Raw genomic sequence first — 18,893 nt, forward strand, 5'->3', positions numbered from 1 at the left:
ATAGCTCCCATCTCCCGTCCTCGCCGTCGACAGCTTTCCTTATCGTCTCTCTCCTCCATCGTAGACGTAGCTCCGCTTCAGCCAACTGCCCTCACTCGCTTGAAGCAGTCCGTCTCCAATTCTTATTCATGGTCTTGACGGCCGACCCCCTATTATCTAATTCCCACCACCGGCCACTCCAATACTCACATATTCCAAGCAAGCACAACCACACTCAGTCAAGATGTTGTCCAATCCGCTCCACCGCTTTTCCCCCTACCACACAATGCCCTCGACCACGCTCATGTCCAACGGGCACATGACGGCCAACCATCTCCACAACGGGGGCCTCGACTCGTTATCTCACGGGTCTCACTATGCGCTCCAGCAGCTTCAACAACACGTAGGCGTCCACAACCCCCACCTTGCCAGGCCCGGACACCAGCAAAAGCATCGGCAACATCCCTACGGGCCCTCGAGGTCCGCGGGGGCAGCCGGTCCCATCCGCAGGAGGATCAGCAGGGCGTGTGACCAGTGCAACCAACTCCGGACTAAGTGCGATGGCCAGCATCCGTGTGCCCATTGCATCGGTAAGTCTCCCCGGCCTCGCCGTCTACCTCTCCCCCTTCGCCCCCCCTTGCCCTCTCCCCGTGTCCCATCTGACAGCAAGCTAGAGTTTGGACTGGGCTGCGAGTATATCCGGGAACGGAAGAAGCGCGGCAAGGCATCCAGAAAAGACCTGGCCCAGCAAGCAGCTGCTCAGGCTGCTGCCGCGGCGGCGCAGACGGGCCAGAAATCCCCCAGCCATGGGGGCGACAACGGCCATTCGGCCGAGAGCCGGAGCGACAGCGTCAGCACGACCAAGCCCATGTCGTCACTGTCGAGTGAGCTCCAGGCGAGCGCCAACGAGAAGGCCATGAATGATATGGGAGACGACTCGATGAGGAGTCAGAGGACGGGGAGCATAGACAGCCTGGACGACATGAGCGCCCACCAGCACATGACGAGCCACCCGGGGGCCATGGGCCGAGATCACATGGACAGCCCCGGGGCTCTCGACCTCAACGGCTACGGCAACGTCCACCCTGCCTACGAGCGTCAGGGCATGAGCGCGCACATGATGAACGGTGCTGCCCACACGCCCTACGGCTCCAACCAGGGCGGCATGTCCAACTACCCAGACCTGCCATACGGCTTGCAGACACAGAGCCCCACCAACTACGCGGCGAACACGTCCAACTCGTTCCGTCTCGGAACCAGCCCTCTTAGCGCCTACCCCATGGCCGGAGAGACGTCGCCGGGCTGGATGAACATGTCGTCGCCGCCGCCTCAGTACGCGACGCATGTGCCACAGAACAACAGCTACGGCCAGTCGCCGCAGCTTCGGTACCCGGTCCTAGAGCCTCTGGTGCCGCATCTGGGCAATATGATTCCGGTCTCGCTGGCTTGCGACCTGATCGACCTCTACTTCGCCAGCTCGTCATCTGCCCAGATGCACCCCATGTCGCCTTACGTTTTGGGGTTCGTGTTCCGAAAACGGTCGTTCCTGCACCCTACTAAGCCTCGCCAGTGCCAACCAGCTCTCCTAGCAAGCATGCTGTGGGTTGCTGCACAAACCAGCGACGCTCCCTTCCTCACGAGCGTCCCGTCTGCCCGCGGTAAGATCTGCCAGAAGCTCCTCGAGCTCACTGTCAGCCTCCTCAAGCCGCTCATCCACACGCCCTCCGAAGAGGCCTCGCCGGTCTCTAGCCCGATTGTCGATGGCGTCGCCCTCGGTGGCCTCGGCGTCGCTCTGCCTGGATCCATCAGCATGGATGCCCTGACGGGCGAGTCGGGAGCTTTCGGCGCCGCCGGAACCCTCGACGATGTCGTCACCTACATCCACTTGGCAACAGTGGTCTCGGCCAGTGAGTACAAGGGGGCGAGTTTGCGGTGGTGGAATGCGGCGTGGTCGTTGGCTCGCGAGCTTAAGCTTGGTCGGGAGCTGCCTCAAAATGCGCCTTCCATGAACCATCACCATGGCGGCTCGAATGAGATGGATGCCGATGGGGAGGTCGAGGAGGACATGAGCACCGTCCCGGGCGTCATCACTGAGGAGGAGCGGGAAGAGAGGCGGCGCATCTGGTGGCTCGTATACGTCGTCGACCGCCACCTCGCGCTGTGCTACAATCGGCCACTCTTCCTCCTTGACGTTGAGTGCGATGGGCTCCTGCAGCCCATGGATGACACCGACTATCAGAACGGCAACTTCCACGCCTACACAGACCCGAACGTCCTTGCTTCGGACCCCGCCTCTCCTCAGACTCTCCGGGTCCGCGGGCCTTCGTTTGAGTGCACCGGGCACAGCATCTTTGGTTATTTTCTGCCCCTGATGACTATCCTTGGCGAGATTGTGGATTTGCATCACGCGAGGAACCATCCCCGCTTCGGGGTCGGTTTCCGCTCCTCGCGCGAGTGGGACGACCAGACGACTGAGATCACGCGCCACCTGGAGGCTTATGAGCAGAGCTTGAAAAAATTCGAGCAGCGCCATCTCAGCCTCAGTGCCCAAGCGCAGGCGGCTGACGAGAAGGCGGCCGAAGCTGCCGGCGTGCCCACGGCCAACGATCTGCCTCACGACATTGGCACGCCATCGGTGCACAGCGTTCACAGCGCCCACACCAACACGAGCCGCATGACTGAGAGCGACATCCAGACCCGCATAGTCATGGCCTACGGAACGCACGTCATGCATGTTTTGCACATTCTTCTCACAGGAAAATGGGATCCCATCAACCTTCTCGACGACAACGACTTGTGGATTAGCAGCCAAGGGTTCATCACAGCCACGGGGCACGCCGTGTCGGCTGCCGAGGCCATCAGCAACATTCTCGAGTTTGACCCCGGCTTGGAGTTTATGCCATTCTTTTTCGGCATCTACCTCCTGCAGGGCTCATTCCTACTGCTTCTCATTGCCGACAAGCTGCAGCTCGAGGCATCGCCGAGCGTAGTCAAAGCCTGCGAGACCATCATTCGCGCACACGAGGCATGCGTGGTCACTCTAAACACTGAGTACCAGGTAGGCGGACGCCCAACAAGAAGACCACAAATGAGACTAGAAATGCTGACCCGTTGCCAGCGCAACTTCAGCAGGGTCATGCGCAGTGCCCTCGCCCAGGTCCGCGGCCGCGTGCCCGAAGATCTTGGCGAGCAACACCAGCGCCGCAGAGAGCTCCTGGCACTGTACAGATGGACGGGCGATGGGACCGGCTTGGCGCTTTAATTTCTCCTCTTCCACTTCTTGTCTTGATCCAAAGAAAAGAAACACACAAAAAACGACAAAAATCCTTTTCTCCTTTACTTTGCTCCTCTCATCCCTCTTGTATTACCTTCAATTCTCTCTTCGTATATATATACACGTCCATTGGGTTTGGTGGCTCTGGTTTTCTTTTTCTGTTTTGAGCTGGTTCGGTGGCGTTTACGGTTGGCTTCATTCCGGGGGTGGGGGGCGGCAAAACCCAAAATTGGCTCTGGGGGCTGACACATCCGGGGGGCGGACTTGGTCGGTTGGTCGGTCGGTCGTTCGGTCGGTTTGGTCACGACTGGCTACAAATCTCATGGGACGGGGTACTACTACTATGGGAAGATTGGGTGGTAGTATAATTGTCTTTTGTTTTGTTCTATATTTTTCTCTTCATCCTTGGAGAAGACATTGGCATTTTCTCCTTTTTTTTTTCGAACTCTTCTTACAGGACGAGAGGACGTGGTTTCATAGAGAAGAAACTTAGGCCGTCCTGATGGGAAAAACAAATAACTTGCTTCGCGGGCGGGAATTCACGGGTCCAGGAAAAAAGGACACGGAATACTTGGATATTTTACATCGGATTTGGAACCGCGCTTGGACTTGAATATAAATGTTTATACATACACACATGTGAATATCAGGTGTGCTTTCTCTTGTACATCCCTACGTATTTGCAGATCTATCCTCTGACTACCACTTTATATGTACGAAGTAGTACAATGCAGTACGTATATCAGCCATCTTATCCTGTTTCAACTGCCTAACCTATTTGTCTAGACATCTAGAATGGTATTAAGTACAATCCAACCCCTAAATGTTTTGTTGTCGTGATACTTGGGCGCTCCTACCTAGGGAGCTTTCACCAGGCATTCCTAAGAGAGGGATAGGCTTCGGGGATTCCAAAATAGGGGCTCCAAGAGCTACCGCTTAACTTTGAGAAAAGCCTCAAGGGCGAGCCGTATCGTCTTGAGGCCCTTCAGATGTTGGAAAGTCTCCCGCTAATGGATACCTATTCAGAGACTGGAACGTCATTAAACCTACCTCCAGAAATTCACTGTATACGCTTGAAGATCTTGAATACTAATAATGATATCTCCTTCTCCCTTGGCGGCCGGTTGTCGTAAGAAGAGATGGTCAAATTCTAGTCGTAAAGCCCCACTACTAGAAACAATATACGACGTATGATCAAATTGAAGGGGGTCGGTATTGGTGATACCAGGATCCCTAGTGATAGTGATCACTTGAGCGCAATCTGGTATAAGTGTTGAAGCTCCTGGCTGGGATGGGGCGGGGGCTTCGATCCATTTCTCGAGGATGATGTGGTCCTGGACGCGGTCGAACTTGGCGAGGAGGACAATCTTGACTTGGTTGTCGGACGCGCTGAACCACCACTTCATATTGTTTCTCAACTCTGCCAACGTCTCCGAATCGCCAGCTTCCACCAACAGTGTTGGCCAGTCCACCTCGAGCTCTCGACCGGGCATCGGGCCACCAGACGAGTCTGCTTCTGCGCCATCTCCTCCATGGCGATCACCTTGCCCCCGAACTATCTTGCTACCCATCGGCACCCAATTTCTATTCAGCGCCATGGACTAAAGACGAAGAAGGATTTTATGGTAGATGTCGAGATGGAGTGCTACGCGAAGGGTTGTTGGGATCGTGATGACGAGGATCTGAGATGTAGCTAGGAAGCGTCGGAACCGGAATTTCCGCCGTCGCTTTGTTCATTCCTCGTCAATCTCGGCAAGCTTCTCGACCGAGACGCCTCGGACAATGAGAATATCACCGATGGTCAGGTCGATCGTAGCGAAGAGCTCGTCCATAGTAGTTAATGCGATTGCCGGAACCGAAGGGTCTGGGGATGACACCGAATCAAGCAGCGATTCGGCCATGATGATGCTTCTAGACAAGAAACGACGGCTAAGAGAATAAGTCCTAAGTGGTCTCCTAGATTGAATATAGCTTGTCTGGTTTGTCGTCGCGGTCGATAGCGAAAGAGATTGTTATCCGTAACGCGTGGAATTTGGATAGGAAATGGTGCCCAAGGCGAAAACTTTGATCTTATACTGGTATAGCCATGTTAAGGTTCGTGAGTCGGCCGGTATTCCGAGAAAAACCTCGAGGGCGAGCCGTATGGTCATTAGGTCCTTCGTATGCTGGAAAGCCTCCCGCTATTCGGAGATTAGATTGTACAAAAAGCTCTGTCACGAGATAGTTTCGGTAGCCCAAATGTGTAGACAGATTCATGTGACAGTATCCGGGCCATCCAGTTGTGGCCCGACTGCCTGCCTTAGCTATCTGCCTAGCGATGATTTGTGAAAACTCTCATTCCTCTCAGGTTAGGTGAACAAGAGTTTAGGCCCAGTTGAGGGTGGCTCGGCCCAATGCACTTGTACAGACACACACTTGTGCATCCAGCTCCGTCTCGCATCAACTCAACTACGCAGCACCTGAAGAGCGGCCTCTAGGCCCTCAATCTCCGTTTGGAGTCGCTGACGCTCCCGTCGCGCTGCCTGAGTCTCTCCAGCAATCCGGTCCAGCGTGCTATCAGTCATAGTCATGATGAGCGCCGGCGTAAGCACCTTGAGTGGGCTGTCGAGGCTGTCAAGCAGGTAGTAGTGCACCACCTGCTGGCAGAAAATATCGACAAAGCGTTTGTGAGCCACCTTGTAGTAGGCCTCCATGATGTCGTGGATCTCCTCCTTAATCTGGTCTGAATTGGACTTGTTGTTGACAGCATCTTGCAGAACTTGCCAGGGAATCGTTGAATTGGCTGGCTCCGAGGCGTTAAAGTAAATCTTGGTTTTCAGGTTCTCTGTAAGGCGTTCCATCCGAGCCTTCTGGACATTGTCGTTGAAGTGGTGGTCGTAGGTGCTGGGGCGGCCTTCCAGTTCGAGCTTGACGAGGAAGTCGGCATGTTCGAAGGCTCGGCGGCAAGAGTCGACAATCTTGTCGGAAAGGGCAATTTCCCATATCGTGTCCCGCAACTTCTTTTCCACAAACACATGCTGCAACAGCTCAATTATAAACAAGAAGACGTCCGCGACAACAGTCTGGACGTGGCGTTGGACCAAATACGACCAATTTGCCGCTTGTTTCCGAAACGCGAGAGGAAGCAGAGCCCCACCAAACTAGGACAATTTGTTAGTCCAAGGAGCATGAAAGAAGATTGGGTGGAGGATCTTACCGATCCCAACTCGGGACCCCGACTTTGGGAATAAATCTCGTCGATGAATTCCGCGAGAGTCGATTTGGGCTGAGCGACAGGGACGATTAGAGGCGGCACAAGATCGTGGGCTTGCGGGCCTGGAAAATCCGAAACCCTGAGTTCCGACTCTTTTGCAATGGCCTCGTATTTGGCGATTTGCTCCCCGACTTGGTCGGTAGAGCTAGAGGGAGGGCTGCTTGGCTGCTTACTGGTTTTTCCAAATGTCCAAGTATGTCCACTTCTCAACATCAGACTCGAGAAGCCCTCATTTAGGCTGCAGACCTTTGTGATGAGCTTCATGTCCGGATTATCTTCGAAAATGAGGTCCGATTCGTATCGGCCTTCTAGAGCATCACGAACAATTCCTTCGAATTTGGAGGCAAGACTGCTAAGAAACTGGCGCTGACTGGCTGGGTCGGCCCTTGGTGGCCCCATAGCCTTGAGAGTGTCCCGGGAGTTAAATAGCCGCTTTGACACTTCGACTTTCTGCTTAGGAAGTTCCTGCTTAGCGAGCTCAGTAAGCAGGTCCTGCAACGCAGCCCGCAAAGCTAGCACGCCGGTACGACCGAGCTCCACGATGGGGGCCCATTCAGGTTTGGTGAAGAGCTCGGCCTCCTTCATCTTGCACTGCAAAATATCTAGGGCATCTTCGTCGGCTCCGCGGTTACAGACGATAAAGTAACCAAGCTTCAGCGTGTTTCCGCAGACGAGTTCGCGAAGTGGCTGGACGACAGCTTTCTCCTGGACGAGGTCGGCTTTCGTGAGCACGCCCACCGTCCGTCGCCGTCAGGGTCTGCTATCTTGGCGAAGTGAAGAACGCACTCAGTTGCTCGATCCGAGAGACAAGATAAGATGGCAAGGACACTTAGTATGCATTAGCATCTGATGGTTGCGGGTGTGACAAGCTTTAGAGGTTCTGTTGACTCACATAATTCGCTCGTTTTCCATATATCTCTGCACCATGTTTTCGACTATGAGCTTGTCAAGTTCTGTAGTAAGACCTTTTGGTGTCGCAGGTTAGCATTGTTTGTCCTGGGATATGTCCGCCGTAGGATAACGCACCTTCGTCGGCAACGGAGAATAGCCCAGGGACGTCGATGACGGTCAAATGCGGATGCTATATGTCACGGCCATCGGTTAGTATCGCTAGTCTATGATGGGAAATACACAATGTTCACATACCTCGGGACTAGAGATTTCGATCTTCAAAATGTCATCGCTGAACATGCGTAGGCTCATGTCATCTTTCGACGGACTAGATCGGATTCCCATGGCAGCGTTGGCCTGAATATATTAGCTGTGATGACCTGTAAAATAGAGTGGCAACACATGTGTAACTTTGGGTTCTTACCTTCTCGATTACGGCGGCGAGCTGGTTGCCGTCGAAGCCTTCTAGCTCGCTGCGAAAAGCGCGGGCTTTCTCTTTCGAGACTGTGTCGGCAATGGTTCGAGGAGTGATAGAAATGACAATACTTTTCACCGGATTTCGGCGGAGGGTGATTTGGGTTGCATAACGGGTGCAGAGACCCTGACCCCGAGGAAACGAGAAGCAGTCAGGCTCTCCAGAAGAGAGCTCTTGCCCGAAGACTGGCCACCGACAACGACAATCTGTGCGCGACGGGAAGTGCATCGTTAGCTACAACATCTGTCATGCTGCTGCAGTCATGAGGGAGTACATACCTGCGAAGTGTGGATATCGACGCCGATGTCTCGTAGCTTGTCTTGCTTCTCGAGGTAGACGTGGTTTCCCAGGCCATCCATGTTGTCCGGACCACCCATCTTTTCCTAGAGACGGTCAGTTTATGGACAACGCGATGAATACGGACGAGGGCATGTGCAGGGACAGGAAGAAGCGAGTGTGTAGAGAAGTGTTCACAATCAAGGAAAAGTTTGGTTGCTGCTCGGGAGGTCAGAAGAGAGCGTCGAGAAAGTCGGTAGATGCGAGGAAAGAGGAAAGACGGGTGTGAAGTTACAGACGCGAAAAGTAGCCCGCCTTTTAAATGTGGCAGAGAGGGCCAGACTCCCCGAAACGACGTGAAGTTGAAGTGAGGCAGCTTTGACCTACTGAAAAAAATGCCTCGGGTCGTGCTCGCGCTCTTCTTTTCGGAACGCGTTCTTGGATAAGGTGTACAAAATTTGGAAACGGGGTTTTCTGCCGCCTTCCGTCACTTTCAACTCACTGTTGTTCTCCGTTTGTCGGCTAGCTAAAGAAGGGACGAGGGATTGTTTGGCTCTCCGTTTACTGATCGGATGAAAGGGGAGAGGCGGCGTTTGACCAAGTATTATTGTTTGGGTACTAAAATATCCGGCACCCTACATATTCACAAGCCACTCGGCAAAAACAATACTAAACAAACAGAAATCCTTGGCAGTAGACATCAGACATCTCAAGCGAATCCATGCGAGCTTTTCTCGAGCTCGGCGATCTGGTCGTCCATCTGGCGGGCCATGTCGGCCTCGAGGTCGGGCACCGAGGCGTCAGCGCCGTAGCCATTTCTCCCCAGCGGCTGGCCGCGGCAAGCCATGTCGTCCTCAATGTCCTTCCTCGTGATCATGCGCTTGGCCATGGCGGGGATGTCGTCGCGCATCTTGGCGGCCCAGCCCTCGACGCTGCGCATGCCGACGACCAGAAAGCCCAGCACCTCACGGTCGACGTCAAAAACCTCCCACCACTCGCACTCGGGCATCTTGGCGCCGATGTCGCGCGCCGCATTGTAGATGGCTGCCACAGCCAGCTCGTTTGGCTGGCACGTAAGGTATAGCATCTGCGGCGACAGCAGCGCCGTGTTGAGGTACTCGACCACGCGACGCGCCACCGTCTCCACGCGCAGCCCCAGAAAGTCCATTGTCTTGAGATACGTGATGGCCAGCGGGTACGGCAGCGACACGTGCGTGTCGAAGCCCAGGGCGTAGAGCAGCCGCTCCTCGATGGCCAGGATGCGGCTGTGCGCCGCCTGGTAGGCCGTCTCGGAGAGGTAGTAGCTATTCGGGTTGTTGGCGGGCGGCGGGGAAGGAGAAGGCGCGGCTGGCGATCGGAACAGGGTCGAACTGCTGGAGCGCAGGTAGGCGTAGACGTTTGCTATGTCACGCGGAGAGCGCGGGGTCGGGCCTAGCTTCGCGACGAGGAAGACGGAAGCAGCGGATACATCCTGAGGTCGGGTGCGCTAGTTCAGCAGGTTGTCTCTCCCAAGCGCTTGCAGGAAGGGGAGGTAAAAAAAATGCATACACTAAACTCGTAGCCCATCAATGGCTCGACGAGCCAGTACCGTGCCAGCACCACGTTTGCTTGGGCTGTCACGGACTGGGGGAGCTGGAGCAGGACGCCGGCGGCCTGGGTGAGGCATTGCGTCGCGAACAAGATGGCGTCCTGGAGGTCCGGCGGCAGCGAGCTGTACGACCGCCGCTGGTAGAGCTGTTCTGGCGTCGCTAGCGTATTGGTCATGTGCGACATGTTGGCTGCCAGAAAGGCGTTGCGATTGTTGAGAGTTTGCGTGCTGTGTGGAATAATTCGAGGAACGGAATCAGTCATGTTCAAGCTTCGAGGTTGCTAAGATCGACGGGCTTCGTTGTGGTCTGTCAGGGTTAGGGTACATGTATTCGTGCCTACCCCGGCAAAGAATACGATTGAGTTTGGTTCAAGTTATTACGAGCTATTACCTTCCTGACATCCGAAATTCCACCAAATAACTTTGTCATTACGGCTCAGTTTAATATAAGTTTCTGCTGGCTTATTATTCCTCCCTTAGACCCGAGTTCTCTCCTCCCTAGCCATCATTCACATCGAGACCACGAAAACACAAACAACGAACCAAGGTCCACATGCCGGATACAGTAGATAGATGGATTGACTCTATGCACACGCGCGTACACGTTACACGTAATATCTACACCCAGATGGTCTGCTAGCCCTCCAAGGCTCTCCCATTTCTCGTTCTCCTGTCTATCCACAGACAGGCCCAGTCCAGACCAATCACCCCAAGTATAATTACAGCCAGACCTTTAATTCCGCCCTTGATCCCCCAAAAGACACAAGACCGCCGCGCAATGCATTCATGCTCCTGTGCCCGGGAAATGGGAACACGAAAGGCCCATAACCAATAACCATGAGCCCCTTTTGAAGAAAACGCCCCAAAAATATGCTTAATCGTTCTTTTCGCCTTACTTATGCCCCAAACCCCTCCGTTTTATGCTCCCGATTCTCTCAACGCCGAGACAGACAGATTTAATTGAGGGCGAGCAGTGGTGGATTGCTCTAGTATACAAATATTAGGTGGAGAGGCGGAGGGAATATTGCACAGTGAATTGCGGCCCATTTGTCGAAGAGGGAGGAAGACGGGCAAGGCTTGCTGGTCCCATGAGGTGGTCTGTGATGGTGGGAGGAAAATAACTCCCGGGGCCGCTCGGGAAGACTTTCTGTCACAAAGTCGCGTCGTTGGCAGAATAATAAATTAAAAACAAAATCGATTCCGTCGTCGATGCTGGTCGTGGCCATAGTCTCTAAGAATCTGGTCGTAACTCTATCATTTGTAGAGTGGGTGGGGAGCCAACCGCGCGACATGTAATTGTGTCCGTCCTCCAATCTGTGATGGACTCCTTGCCGTGGTCGCAATGATGATAACTATGTGTACTTCGGGTTTCTTCCTCCTTTCTTCTATTTTTTTATTTCTTTTTTTCCCCTCTTCTTTGGTCTGGACTCAGTGCCACAGGCTCGGTCTTCACCATTCGTAATAGCCACAATCATCTCTAACGCCGCGGCCGCTTGTCTTGGTGGCTGACCGAGTCGATGGCGCCGCCCTCGCTCCTCCGCTTCCTGCTCCTGTCGTCTCCGCGCGGGTCACCGCGATCGTCGCTTTGTCGAGTTCTAGAATCCCTCGGGACTCCGGTTCCTCGAGAAGATCCGCCTCGGCCACCAGCACCATACTCCTCGCCGCGGCCTCCCATGCCCTCGGGCCGACCGCCATGTCCATCGCTCCGGCCTCCCACTGGTATCACATCATTCCTCGCACCTGGTGGTCCCTCATTCCGATGACTACGGTGGTGCGACTCGCGAGGAGGCACCATGTCTCGGCCACTCGGCAAGGGGTCCCTGTTACTGCTAACCGAGTCGCGAAGGGATCGGCGTGGCGCACCCATGTCCCTCTCAGCGGGAGCACCCGGTGGTGGCGGACCGGATCTCCTGTCTCGGTAGTCACGCATGTCTTTGACCTCACGCTCCCGTTCAGGGCTGCGCTCTCGGCTGCTGCGCCGAGAAGGCCTATTGCTGCGGTCGGACCGGTGGTGGTCCCGGCGGCTACGATCATGGTCGCCCCTGCTGGCCCCGTAATCTTCACTGGGCGCCCCACGACCGTCACGGCTGTCACTGACTACCTGGATCGGTTCGGGGCCCCGTGGAGCGCGGTCTGAGCTCATCTCACGACGAGAAGTGTCGCGAATAGGGTCTGGCCGCTCCTGAACCGGCGTTGTTACAGGCGACGATCCGGCTAATATCTGTGCATCTGATCCCGCCAGGTTGGTACGTGAGCGAGACATGCGGAGGTTGGTCGAGCCACGAGCGCTGTCCGCCGAGGCCTTTTCGAGCGTATTCTGAATTCCTCGCAATTGCCTAATGCCGCCAGGCCTCATTCGGTCGTTCGAAGCCGCCGGGCCGGTCGGAGTTGAAAAGTCCGTATTGATCGCGGCCGGAGGTGCCGGCCGGGAGTTCGAGTTCGGCCCAGGCATTGAGGTGCGATCTATTGTATTATTCACCGGCGGCCGTGAATGGGAGCTCGGGCCAGAAGGCTGTGGCACTGCAGCGATTTGGTTAATACGGTCCGGATGGATCGGCGACTGAGGGGCAGGCGGCTGTTGATGGCTGATCCGGTGTATCCTGTCAGGGTGGACACCGCCTGCGGGGGGCGCGGCTGTCGTCGGCGAGTCTGTGCTCCCGCTATTGCCGGTAGAATTGTTATTATTCTCGTATTGCCCCCGTCGTGGTCTGGATGACGAAGGACCTGTGGGTGGGTGGCGCTCAGGTGATGGAGGACGGATGGGGTCTAAGGCTGGGAATCGATTATCCGTCCGGATTGGGGGCACGTTGGCCGAGCTAACCCTAACAGTGTTTCTTCCACGACCTCGTGGACCCGATGGAGGACCCGCTGGTATGTCGACAACAGACGGAATATTATTCAGCCGGCCATAATTGGGATCTTGCTGGTTGAGCCTGCCATGATCCTGTTCCACGCCGCGACCCAGCTGGCCCCCATGAGGCAGATCCCTGGGCCCGGGCGCCCTGTCGCCCTCTCGCTCTCCGGTTCGGTCAGGCCGTGGAATCGAGATGCTATCTCCGTGACCATCTCGACTCGAGCTTTGATAGTCCGAATGGCGGGCCGGGCGCCCGTGACGATCATCTCGAGCAGTGTCCGGCTGAGGTGCATTCGGGGCCAAATGATCAGGTCGTCTCGGAGAATCAACTCGAGGCGGCCGCTCACGACCTTGGTCACGACCTTGATCGCGCGCTTGATCTCGGGCCTGATCCCGGGCCTGGTCTCGGGCCTGTTGGCGTGCGGGAGGCTTTGTGTCATTGATAAGAGCGGCTCGAGCAGGGTTGATGATATCCGCTCGAATAGCTTCGGCAAGTAAACGCTCACGTTCTGGGTTGATCGTGGGCCCTTTGACGTCAGGCTGCATCGAACTAGTTGCTGGAGCTGGCACGGGCACAGCAGGTTCCCTCGGCGGCCTAGAAGTGTCTCGGCGACTTGAGCCGTGCGGAGGTCTCTCTCGGGGTTGGCGATTATCACGGTCTGGGGCCGTTGAATGATCATTCCACCGTGGCGGAGGCTCAGCGCGACTCGGCCAATCCCTGTCTGAAGGCCGGCCTGGTTCTCGTATGACAGGCTCTATTGGGCGTCTATCAGATGCCGAAAAGTCCCTTGGCCTCTCGAGGCGTGAGTTGTCTGGCACCCGGTGGTCTCTGGTCTCACGGGCAGCCACTTCGCGAGCAGCTAGAGACTCCCGAGCGGGGAGGGGCTCACGCGTGTCGCGAGTTTCCCACGGCTCTCGAACATCGCGCGTCGCTGAATCTCGAGGGTTTGTATCTCGACCATCACGAGTCTCTCTGCTAAAGTCTCGTGCCGGGTCCCGGGGCGGGTCCCTCGACGCTGGGTCCCTTGCGTCCCGACGGACCGAGCCGTACCTGTCAACGGGGGCCCTAAATGGTGGAAAGGGCACGTCGGGTCTGGTGGGAAGCTCCGGCCTGCTCGGAAGCCCGTGGGAGCTCTGCGGGAGCGACGAGGATTTGCTAGAGTCTGCACGGCTCCCTGGTGCTGACACTGGAGTGGCAGAAGCGGGTTTCGGGGTAGAGGGTTTGGCAGCTGCTCCCGAGCTTGTGTTCACGTCCTTAGGCGCCAAAGGCTGCTTGTGCCCGGTTTCATGGCTGGTAGATCCATTGGTGGCTTTGGCTTTGTGGTCCTTGACCTCCCCATCCTCGACCTCGGCGGTAGTCTGAGTTCGTGCCGGCTTGGGGGGTCTAAACTCGGGAGCCGTAGGTCGGAGAGTCGGCGGGGCGGATGGCTTCTCGTCCTTAGACTCACTAGTCTGTGCCAGGGTTAGCGTCGTCATTCTACGGATACTCGGGGTGTGTGAGCTTACTGTGCCTGGTCGGAACGCCTGGACCAGTATCCATTTAGACCTCCTCTTCACAAGGTCGGAGTAGGTGGTCTGAGCTGTCACCGAGAGATCGACGCGGTGGCCTTGCTCAGACTCGGCAGCCGTCTTGGATGGCGCCTCACGATCGGAAATAGTCTTGAGTTGCTCGAGGAACTTGTCGGCCATGAAGTTGATGGCGGGGAAGAAGTCGAGCACGGCCTTGAGAACCGTAATGGCGTTTCGAATATGCATCCACTCCAAGCAGTTCAGGCAGCTTCTCAAAGCGGTGTTGAGCTCTTTATGCCAACGGAAAAGAAGATCCTTGAAGGCGTCGTGTTCCAAAAACGCCGTCGGCTTCCCATCTTCGCCAAAAGCCGTGGCAAACCCATGGAATGTCTTTTTGCCTTGGGGCACGTCCTTTACTCCTAGAGCCTCCTTTTCATAGGCGGTCTTGTCACCATGCCACCTCGACAAGTCGCCAAGTATAGACTTCAAGAAGCGACCAAACTGCTCGGCCTCACGCACCGTGCAAGTGAAGATGATAGAGCGCAGTCGGTTGTGGTTGAACAGCTGGTCATAGAGCGACATCAGTTTGAAGTTGGGTGTCGAGAACTCGTGGAGAAATTTGAGCAACCTCAGACAATAATCCGCATCAAGTGGCGAAAGCTGTAGACGAGGCAGAATGCAGTACTCAAGCAGCGCGACTGAGGTCGTATCAACCTTGGCCATGCCAGCCGGGAACCAGGCCTGGAGGTGCTTAGAGATCTGTATTCTCGTCCTAGAGAAGCGCCCGAGTTCCTCGTTGCTTTCTTCAATGAGATCCTTCTGACGTCCCATAAGGTCATTGCGCTTCTGTGTCTTTTTGTTCATGCCCGCTCGTGACATGTCAGACCTGTCTTTCATAGCGTCTTCGGCGAGCTTTCTAAGTCTAGAGCTTTCAAGACGATAGCTCTCCAGCGGGAACGAGAGATCACCAAGCTGCAGAGACCAGAAAAATACGTAGGCCACTGGGCTGAGGCAACGCCATATACGCTCAGGCATGACGTTGGGCATCTCATCAATCAGGGGCTGTAGGGCATCCAAGACCGGGTCCGATTTGCGGCCCTTGACTACCTTGGATGAGCTGCTCTCGGCTTCTACCTTGTCCCCTGAATTGTCGGTTTTCGATACCATTGCGACATCGCCGTCGACATCGGTTGTAAGAGCCTTGGCCTGGCTCTGACTCTCCGGGGGAGTCTTTGAGCTCCTCATGTCCGAGCGGATGCTAGCGCGCCCGAGCAAGAAGGCAAGCCCTGCCTCGAGGCCAAAGTCACGCATGAGCGGTATGATGCTCGGGACGATGCTATTAAACTTGTCCCCGTCGAGGTTGCTTCGCAAAAGGTCGAGATATTGGAGGAGAGTTGTATGAGTGTCGTCGACCACGGTGCCTATATACTTGACGTGCGCATTGGTGTCCATGGCCTTGAATATCACGTTCTGGCGATACTGTGCGAGATTGACGAGCAGGCGGCCGGCCAGCTTCGTGTCCACAAGGGCCTTTGTGAGGCGGGTCGCTGTCTTGGTTGACACGGACCGCTTGTCGCCTAGGCCGATCAATGTCTCGCGCCGCAGGAGGTCTCCACCGGTCATGCCGAGAAGCTGGGGGTCGGTAAAGTCCAGATCCGACACAATGCCAGACATGGACGAAATCAAGTCTTTGAGAATGACTAAATCTGTCGAGTTGCCCTTGTATAGCTGGTCACTGACATAGTGGAGGATAGGTGACGAATCCATGTTGGCGTAGCGCTGGAACACCTTGCCGGAAAATTTCGAGAGCGCCTGAAGCCACTTGCCAGTGAGCAGCACAGAGGTCTCCTGCGTGCGGCTTCTCGAGGCTCCAAGGGAGCTCAGTACAGACCAGACGAGCACATCGTACCCAAGGTCTGTGAAATAGCTGGCACACTCGACAAACGCCTCGATGAGATTGCTGTACGACTCAATCTGACCCAGCGCAACCTTGCACACGACACCGGGGGAGGGGTATGCAGTCTTAGCGAGGGCCTTTGCCATCTCGGGAATGTTGGTGCGCGACAGGCGCTTCATTATCCTAAGCGTCTCGAGGCGTGTCCGGCCAAAGGCCTTCTTCATGGGCCCAAGGCGCGACGTGGTGCCCTCGAACCACTCGGAATAGATGTTGTACCGAGTTTGTACAGGGAACTGCCTGAGAAGCTGCCAGACGCTCTCGACAACTGACGAGTTGGTGCGTGTCAGGCTGAGAGACGGAACTAAGAGCCGCTTGAGGAGATTTAGCCAGCGCGCAACGTTTGGCGCGGACTTGTCGTCGGCAAGGCTCTTGCGGCCGATAGCGGTGAGTTTAGAAACCAGGGCGGCGTCTTGGCCAATATTGACGCCAGAAACATTCAAGAATGTCTCGCAGAGCGTGAAGACATCGTCGACGGTCTGACAGACGGGAACGTTATCGGCCCACTCGTCCCAGTAGAACCGATATTGTATACCCTCGTTATAGTCTGCCTTGTCCGGGTAAGGCCACTTAAGGGGTCGCTTGGCTGGGAGCGGGCTGAGCTTGACACTACCCTTGGGGCTCTGAGACTGGTCGGCGTCGGGAAGACTCTTTGCCGGACAGTCGGCGACATGAGACTTTTTCGGCTGGCACTCTTGAAAGACCTGTTCAACGGAGTGGTGGAGAATCCGATGAATCAGAGGTAGGACGTCAGGGTTAGCCTCGAGCATCCACTTGTACCGACCAAGAATAAATAGGGATTCCGGAATGGCTCCGATCGTAAGGAGGCACTTGAGCAGGCCGGTTTTTTGATCGTCCGGGTCTGGGAGCTTTGGCTTCTCCGAGGCTGCCTCAGCAGCTTTGGCCTCAGTATCCACCTTATTTGCCGCGGGGTCACGGCGCGATACCGTAGGCGGCGGCATGTCGTCGGGGAGAGTGCCAGCCAACATGAGTGCGTTGACGGCGCCTCCGGGTCGGTTCATTCTCTCTTGCTCTTCGAGCTCCTTCATCTTCTGGTCCCTCACCTTCTCCATGTCGTCATCGGGGGGCCAGATGTGGTTCCAAAGGTGCGTCAGTGAGACAAAACCGACTTTGATTAGAAGCGCCGTTAGGTACAAGAGATTGGCTGGAAGTATGTCCTCGGGATCCCTAGCGTCCGAAGTGTAGAACCGGAACTTGAAACCGAGCATCTGAGCTGCATCTTGATTGCCTGGGGGCGGCAGCGTCTTCGTGATCTTGATCCACGCCTGATCCAGGTCGGCGCCTGGCCCCTCTTCGGGCGAGGCATCGGCTATGCGCTGCTCCTCTGCCGTGGGAAGCCGGCGGCCGCCCAACTCAAAGAAAGCGCCGATCTTCTTCTCGCGGGCCCTCTGCCAGAACGCAACATCGCGTGCCAGCCGCTGCATGGCAATGGTAGCTTCCTCGTCCTCACTAGCGAGCCAGTGGTCATGGTCTGGAAGACCCCATATGGGCAGGCCTCCGGCATACATGTCGGTTGGCAGTCTGATCTGGCTGCTGGGCCACCACGAGCTGATGCGGAGAAATTTGATGAAAAAGCGGAACTGCTTGATAAGGACAGAAGCAAAGACGTCGAGCGTCGCGTCAAGAACACGACCAGGGTGAAGGTCGAATGTTCCGATAAGGCCCATAACCCTATTGAACGCGGCTCGCACGACTTCTGAAGTAGGAGGCTCCGCACTACTGGTCGCGAAAACCTCGGTGACAAGCTTCGAGTAACCCTCTGTCTCCTCGCGCAGGAGGTTGTAGTTTGCTTGGCGGTAGAGCAAATTTGTCGAGTGTCGTATACCCATACGAACGAATGTGCGGTGAACGAGGTCGACCTCCTCAAGGAACGCTGGATCGAGTACCAGGCGCATGAGCGTCGGCGAGACTTCGGTGGCAGCCATGAACTCGGCCAATACCGGCTTGTAGGTGTCTAGCTCGACGTCGATGAATATCGCAACAGTGTCGAGAAATATGGAGTGGGGGTCAAAGGTGAGAGACCCGCGGGCAGCCTCGGCGGGCTCGGGGCCCAAGATATCCTTGACAACATTGCCAGCATCGACAGCAGGGAATCGGCCGTCGGCTGCAGAGTGTAGAAGCTCTTGAAAGATGGCGGTCACCTCTATAAGGTCCTCGTCGTCGCGCGACTGCACCCCATGGTCGATGACTTCTTGTCGCGCACCTTTGGCCCATTTCCCAATGCGGTCGTCGGTTATAATGCTGTACTCGTAGCCGGGCTGGATCGGCGACTCGGGCACCGCCTGCTGCTGCGGTATGGGCGTCACAGCTACGGGCGGCAGAGACTGGGATGCCGTGGCCGAGGATGAACTCGAAGGGCGAGCAAGGTTAGGGGAGATGGGACCAGAAACCGAGGACAGAGCGCCGGCGCCTCCGCCTGTGCCTGTGCCTGTGCCTGTGCCTGTGCCTGTGCCTGTGCCTGTACCTCCACCGGTATATGATTGTGACGAGTCGCGGCGATTTGGGCCCCGTTGGTTCCTCCCTCCACGGCCACCACGGCCTCCTCCGTCGTATCCCCGATCATGCTGTGCCATGGCTGTATCGCCAGGTCGGTGCGGCGAGGGTCTAGAAGGGCCTGAGTCGCTGGGGCCGCGATCGTTTCTCTTTCGCTTCGGAGGCATAACGCGCTCTCGCTATCTTTCTTTCGCACTCGCTCTCTCTCTCTCTCTCTCGCACTTAATAACAACACGGTAGACGTGGTGTCATTTATCGACGATGCGGGATGCAGCCCGCGGGTATTTGTAGCAGGCGCGCAAATTCAGAGACAGAAGGGACGACGC

The 18,893-nt window shown here is 56.1% G+C and overlaps 5 protein-coding genes across 5 annotated transcripts; 1 reads left to right on the forward strand and 4 right to left on the reverse strand.

Moving 5' to 3' along the window:
* Positions 1–223: 223 nt before the first annotated feature.
* B0T26DRAFT_659376 (fungal-specific transcription factor domain-containing protein) lies at positions 224–3,241 on the forward strand (the record flags this gene model as incomplete). The annotated part of the gene is made up of 3 exons (XM_060438942.1): positions 224–569; positions 654–3,037; positions 3,098–3,241. The coding sequence occupies 3 exons, from the start codon at positions 224–226 to the stop codon at positions 3,239–3,241; spliced, it is 2,874 nt and encodes a 957-aa protein (XP_060289442.1).
* A 661-nt stretch (positions 3,242–3,902) lies between these two features.
* Positions 3,903–5,074, reverse strand: B0T26DRAFT_530007 (uncharacterized protein). Its single transcript, XM_060435526.1, has one exon. It carries the CDS (start codon positions 4,849–4,851, stop codon positions 4,300–4,302), a length of 552 nt encoding a protein of 183 aa, XP_060289443.1. The 5' UTR covers positions 4,852–5,074; the 3' UTR covers positions 3,903–4,299.
* A 623-nt stretch (positions 5,075–5,697) lies between these two features.
* On the reverse strand, positions 5,698–8,249 carry B0T26DRAFT_744791 (uncharacterized protein; the record flags this gene model as incomplete). Its single annotated transcript, XM_060444456.1, has 8 exons — positions 5,698–6,393; positions 6,450–7,211; positions 7,289–7,334; positions 7,399–7,471; positions 7,533–7,587; positions 7,653–7,754; positions 7,822–7,998; positions 8,151–8,249. 8 exons carry the CDS (start codon positions 8,247–8,249, stop codon positions 5,698–5,700), a joined length of 2,010 nt encoding a protein of 669 aa, XP_060289444.1.
* A 608-nt stretch (positions 8,250–8,857) lies between these two features.
* Positions 8,858–9,921, reverse strand: B0T26DRAFT_660370 (cyclin-like protein; the record flags this gene model as incomplete). The annotated part of the gene is made up of 2 exons (XM_060439031.1): positions 8,858–9,619; positions 9,697–9,921. The coding sequence occupies 2 exons, from the start codon at positions 9,919–9,921 to the stop codon at positions 8,858–8,860; spliced, it is 987 nt and encodes a 328-aa protein (XP_060289445.1).
* Positions 9,922–11,213: 1,292 nt separating this feature from the next.
* On the reverse strand, positions 11,214–18,734 carry B0T26DRAFT_659383 (transcription factor/nuclear export subunit protein 2-domain-containing protein; the record flags this gene model as incomplete). Its single annotated transcript, XM_060438945.1, has 4 exons — positions 11,214–13,438; positions 13,556–14,042; positions 14,097–18,484; positions 18,545–18,734. The coding sequence occupies 4 exons, from the start codon at positions 18,732–18,734 to the stop codon at positions 11,214–11,216; spliced, it is 7,290 nt and encodes a 2,429-aa protein (XP_060289446.1).
* Between the last annotated feature and the right edge of the window lie 159 nt (positions 18,735–18,893).

Source organism: Lasiosphaeria miniovina (genome assembly GCF_030549165.1).
Source record: "Lasiosphaeria miniovina strain SMH2392-1A chromosome Unknown B0T26scaffold_9, whole genome shotgun sequence".
Lineage (NCBI taxonomy): Eukaryota > Fungi > Ascomycota > Sordariomycetes > Sordariales > Lasiosphaeriaceae > Lasiosphaeria > Lasiosphaeria miniovina.